We start from the raw sequence: 5,905 nt of genomic DNA, 5'->3' as shown, positions 1-5,905 counted from the left end.
CTGATAGCAGTGAACAATTAAGCCTTGGGCTATCGGTAAGAACAGGGCTACTTAATGCATACTTTGTAACCGCAGGAACAAAGCCTTGGGACATCAAAGGTTGAGGAGTAAACAAGGCGATTGGATTAGGGGACCTGGTTAAGGAGCATGGCCTGTTACAAACATCCGCGAAGATGCTTGAATGTGATAAACAAGCTTTGTACGTTAACTGTTTTGTATCCAATCAAGTTAAAACTCGTGTAACAAGATGTAGAGACTTCTGGTATAAATATAGCCTTCTGATTCAATAAAGACAGACAATTCGTTTGTATCAAACTGTGTCTCCGTCTCGCACTGCGACAGTTACCTACTTGGAAAGCCATAGGTACTGCCCTATGGGATGAAATTAGTGATGAAGGTAAGGAGACAGGATGCTTAGTAACACTATGGAAGTTGATTAGAGAAACCTTAAAAGAAATGAATAGTGAGAGGGCAGCAGCAGCCTCAGCGTTTGCTGCCTTAACGCCTGATCTACCAGTACTGATGAATGCTCAAAATATGGGCTTGACCTCTGAAGACTTATTTGAGACACCTAAATTACATCCACCAGCACCTGAAGGGACTATACTGATTCAAGCTCAGCCAACTCTGCCGTTTGACCCTGGGGGTCGGATGAAAAGTAAAAATGGGACCGAGAAGCACAACTAAAAGCGACTGAAAAGACCACCAGAGGGAGAGAAGACGGAGAACACAGGCGAGGAATCTTGGAATGCAGACCCCCCCCCTCGCGCCTGCCTGCTGCGGCTCCTGGCCGGTCTGCCACCGCTGCCTTCCTCTCCACCTCCGGCGCCTGATTTATCTTCTCAACCACCGATGCCATCAATTAATCCTCTGCTTCACCTGTCAACACCACCAGTGCCTGCTATAGAGCAACAACCGAGGAAAGAACTGGGACTCGGTGACAAGCAACTAAGGGAACTGCTGAAGAAACTGAAAGAACTGGAGACCAAGGATGAGTATACCCCTGAAAACCCCCCTAGTTTTTACTCCGGGGAACATTACGAACAACACAGGAGCACTAATCCATTTTTACACCCTGATCCATTCCCTATTCCTGCTCCTACTTTCCTTAACCCTTTAACACCCACTGCTTCACCTCTTACAGATCCAACATGGGGAGGGGAGGGGTGTGGTGGGGATAGTGGGAAGGGTGGGAGTACGGATCCGGTAACTAGATGGAAGGGAATTATTCAAAATGCTATAGTTGAAGGAGAAATGGTTCCCCATGTGGATCCGATGGCTTTTCCAGTGACTGTGGGACCAGGAGGAGGAGGTCAATGGGTTGCATTAGATTGGAAAATGATAAAAGATTCCAAAGCTGCCATTACGCAGTACGGTTTGAAACTGTCATTTACTCAATCTGTTTTACAACATCTTTTTACTGCTCAATTGTTGACGCCATATGACACAAAAATGCTCATTAATACTCTGTTAACTCCTTCTCAACAACTGCAATTTCATCATAAATGGCAAATGCTGTGTGAAAATGCAGCTGTGATTCCTAGACAGAACACCGATGCATTATACGGAGTGTAAGCACAAATGTTTCTCAGTGCTTGTCCTTTTGTATGTGCAGATTTGCAGGCACGGTTTCAAACTGAAGTGTTACAACTTTCACAAGAATTGGCGTATAAAGCTTTGCAAACTGTGCATGATCCTGCACAAGCAACCCCCTCTTTTACAAATATTAAACAGCGGGGAGCAGAGCCATATTCAAAATTTGTGGATCGCTTCTATTCAGCAATAACATCACAATGCTAATGAAAAAACCAAACGCGCATTAGGATTACTCCAAAAAGGTGCTACAGCAGCCCAATTGTTAGAAGCTTCTGAGCAAATGCAAGAAGCAGATAAAGCTGCTTAAGGACCATCAGTGCAATATGGTCTTCAATATTGATGTATATTGTGGTGCATGGTACACTGGTCTTTCATACAGAGATAAAAAACAAAACAAAAAAAAACTTGGTTGGTAATTATACTTGCAGTTTTGGTTTGAGAGACTCTACCACTTCATTTTATTTTAGGCTAACTTCACCAGATTTTAGTAGCAATGTCATTTCGTTTTTGAATCTTCTAGTGGTTGTTATTAAATTTTCTCATATATTGGTAAGGAGTATGACAAAAAAAAAAACAGTTATGAGAATGAGTATGCTTTTTCGGAGGCCGAGAGTTGCTGCAGAGAGTGAGAGCTGCTCCTTGTACAGAGAGCACCCCCACTCCTGCCTCCACAGCCGCTTCTTGCCCCCCCCCACACAAGGGCACAACTCAGATACTGCCGGTGAGCATTGCCTGTGTATCTGCTACAGCTGCAGCTGCTGTCTCTACCCCCACAGACACTGCTGCTGCTCAGAAAATGAGCCCTAGTGCAGACACCACAGCAGAGAAAAAAGGAAAAAAAAAAAAAAAAGAGAAAAAAAAAGAATAAAAAAAGGGGGTGGGGGGTGGGGAGGTGTGCCTTTGCTGTTTAAAGGCTTGGAATTCTGTCTCTGAACAATTTTATTAGGCCTTTTTGGGCGACCATGGAGGAAACCAGGACGCCACCGTGCTGTGACCCAGGAGGGGTCTGGGGAAGCTTTTGGGGCCCCCCGACGAATTTTTGTCAGATAAGCCTCCTCTATCCCCTTGGCTCTACGCACCAGTGGACACCTGACCTTCCTCATAGTAAAAAGGTATTTAAGTCCTTCCACTTCAGTGCCCTGGCGCCAAGAAGGCAAACCACTTCCTGGATACATCAAATACAGGAAGAGCAGCCAGTCAAGAGAGGTGTGGCCTCACTTTGAGTAGTGCGTGTTCTGGGGCCTACAATTCAAAAAAGGTGTGAAAGTCCCCAAACACTTCTGGAGGAGGGAGGGAAACAAAGCTGGTGAGAGGCTGGAAGGCATGCCCTGTGACGAGCCACTGAGGACTCTGGATTTGCCTAGTTTGGAAACAAGGAGTCTGAGGGGCAACCTCATGGCACTGTGCCAATTCCTGAAGAGTTGTAGAGAGGAAGGTGCTGAGTTCTTCTTGATGGGACAGATGGGAATCGTTCAAAGCTGCCTCAGGGTAGGTTTAGAGTGGAGGATAGGAAGCATTTCTTTCCTGAGAAGGTGGTCAAACACTGAAACAGGCTTCCTGGAGAAGTGGTCGATGCCCCAAGCCTGTCAGTGCTTAAGGGGCATTTGGACAATGCTCTTGATGACATGATTTATCTTTTGGTCAGCCCTGAATTAGTCAGGCATTTGAACTAGATGACCACTGAACTAGTCTGGTATGGTCTATATATGCAGCTGTGCAGAGTGGATCTCTGCAGCAGCTGGGCTCAGACAGTCTGCTCAATCTGCTCCTGGATACCAGCCTTGCCAGCTGAAGGCACCTGGACATATGATCCCCTGAGGCCACATCCCCATTCCAGGTGCTGGTGCAGTCCTCCTCAGTCACACACACACCAACACTCGAGTCCAGTCACTGTGATCTCTCAGTTGCTGACACTAATGACACAGGGGCTGCCTGACCTCCTGCCCCAGTTGCTGCACTCACACCCCTGTGCTTCACACAGAAAAGAGATTCACTCTCACAAGAATTAGAAATAAAGTTTAACGAGAAGACGGGACAGATGGCACTGTCTTTCCCGTCTTTAGGTCTTTCCCTAAACTTCCCACAGTAAGTCTTGTGCAATCCAGAATTTCTCTTCCTTTCCACTCCATAATGTTTCCTACACCCTTAGCCAACCATCCCCTTGGTCAACTAAATGGTGACCCAGAATGCTGCTCTCAGTGATTCATCCTGGTGGGTTTCATACCTGGACAACAGGGGTGATGGCTCTCACATGACAGCCCTAGAAGGAACTAGGACAAGATGCTCATTTTTTCAGGAGCCTGTAATTTGGCTTCTCACTTGCTGGTGTGCTTCTTATCCCAAGACAAGACAACGAGAACATAAGTCTCCTGAGGCAGTCATGTTAGGACATTGCATACATATTCAATGGTGTTATCTAAGAGATGACAGAGCAGATCATTGGAACTGCTGCCCAGAAATGCATACTGAGAGGGGGAAAAGCTGTGTTGTTGAATGGACAAAGGCTTTCTTTAGGGCCAGGACCACAGTCTTGTTTCTAAGACTGTAGATGAACGGATTTAAGAATGGGTATAGGACAGTGTTCAGCAAGGCTACAATTCTATTGGTGTCCAAGGAATCGCCTTCTGAAGGACACACATAGAGAGCAATGCAACTCCCATATACAATGGCCAAGGTGGTGAGGTGGGAAAACAGGTGGCAAAAGCTTTTTTTCTCCCTGATTCTGATGGAAGTTGTAGAATACAGGAAATGATGCACGTGTAAAACACCAATGTTAAACGTAAGGAGCTCAGCACAATAAATGCTAAGAAAACCGAGTCTGTTTTCCAAAGCAAGCTGGTGTCAGAGCAGGACAGTTTGAATAAGGGAGAGCTCTCACCAAAAAAATGGTGGATCTTTTTCAAGCCACAGAATGTCAACTTGTAAAGGAGGACCAGGCGGTAACTTAAAGAGTGTGAAGCCCATGAACCAAGCACCACCAGCCAGCTGGATGCAGAGCTGAGGCTTCATGATGGCAGCATAATGCAAAGGCTGGCAGATGGCAAGATAGTGGTCAAAGGACATGACACCAAGTAGAATGAACTCTACAGTGCCCAGGGCAAAATCGAAATAGGACTGGCCAAAACAGGTGCTTAGTGAGATTGTTCTCCTACCAGAACCCAGGATCACAAGCACTTTGATGTTTGTACAAGATGTAAACCAGATTTCCAGAAAGGACAGATTGCCGATGAAAAAGCACATGGGGGTTTGCAGGTGGTGATCCATACACACGAGGAGAATGATGGCTGCGTTCCCCACCACTGTTGTCAGGTACATGAATGGAAGGACCAGAGAGAGAAATAGCTGTAGCCTCTGATCAAGAAACCCTCTAGGATGAACTCAATAACTGCAGTTTCATTTTCGGATCCCATGCTGGATTTCAGTTCATGCTGTTGAGACAGAAATATAGCAAAAAAACAAGTGTGACAATTCCACTATCTGGAATAAAAGTTCTAACTTTCCTTCTTGCAGTCTTCCTAAGCAGCAGAGTCAGAGAGTCCTTCAAGCATTTCTCACAGCTTTTTTTCTTTTCTGTTTCATATCACAGCTAGAGTCCTCAGAGTGTTTGTTGTCTTCTTCCTTCCTTTCAAACACTCATTAAGAATTTTAAGGATTTTTAAAGGCTGCTAGTTAATTCACTCAGTCTCTGAGAAAATCAAAAGTCACTCAGACCTATTCCAAACCTGTGTCACACCTGTGTGCCAAACCCATCTCTTCTGTTGCACAAATACTAAACCATCAAATCCATTCAAATCAAATCTGTATGCTGAAAGCTATTCTTTTGTTTTTCAGTACTTGCCTTTTCGGACTAGGAATGCCTGGGAAACTGGTGATTTTATAAAAATGGAATATCAAGTATCTTTTCTGGAAATCCGTGACTTTCTTCCACAACTTCTTGCTCTCTGTTTCTTCAGAAAAGGGGAGGACAGGCTGTGATAGGGACTAAGTATGACTTGTCCTCTTCTTCACTCTAAACTGCAGTGAAGTAGATGAAGCTCACAGTTCAAGTCTCAAATCTCTGATTTATTAATGACATGTTTTTTTAAGAAAAATCATGCATCCAAGGGAAGGAAGCACCAGAAAAATATATTAAATGAAGACTAACAATTTTCCCTTCACCTTCACATTTGTTTCCAGACATAGAAATGATCAGAGCAGATGACTCCAAAAGTAGGAGAATTCAAAATGCAAGAGGAGGAGGGGAAGACACAGTGGGTTTGAAACAAAGCTGTGCTGGTGTGCAGCCCAAGCGCTTAAGTCATTAGTTCCC

General features: G+C 44.8%; 1 protein-coding gene across 1 annotated transcript; it reads right to left on the bottom strand.

Annotated features, from left to right (window-relative positions):
- Positions 1-4,032: 4,032 nt before the first annotated feature.
- On the bottom strand, positions 4,033-5,006 carry LOC115600036 (olfactory receptor 6F1-like). Its single transcript, XM_030468273.1, is given in 4 exon segments — positions 4,033-4,286; positions 4,289-4,544; positions 4,546-4,955; positions 4,958-5,006. Coding segments are annotated over 4 exon segments (969 nt in total).
- Between the last annotated feature and the right edge of the window lie 899 nt (positions 5,007-5,905).

The sequence above is a fragment of the Calypte anna genome, chromosome W, assembly GCF_003957555.1.
Source record: "Calypte anna isolate BGI_N300 chromosome W, bCalAnn1_v1.p, whole genome shotgun sequence".
NCBI classification, from domain to species: domain Eukaryota; kingdom Metazoa; phylum Chordata; class Aves; order Apodiformes; family Trochilidae; genus Calypte; species Calypte anna.
This window is presented reverse-complemented; position numbering and strand designations above follow the sequence as displayed.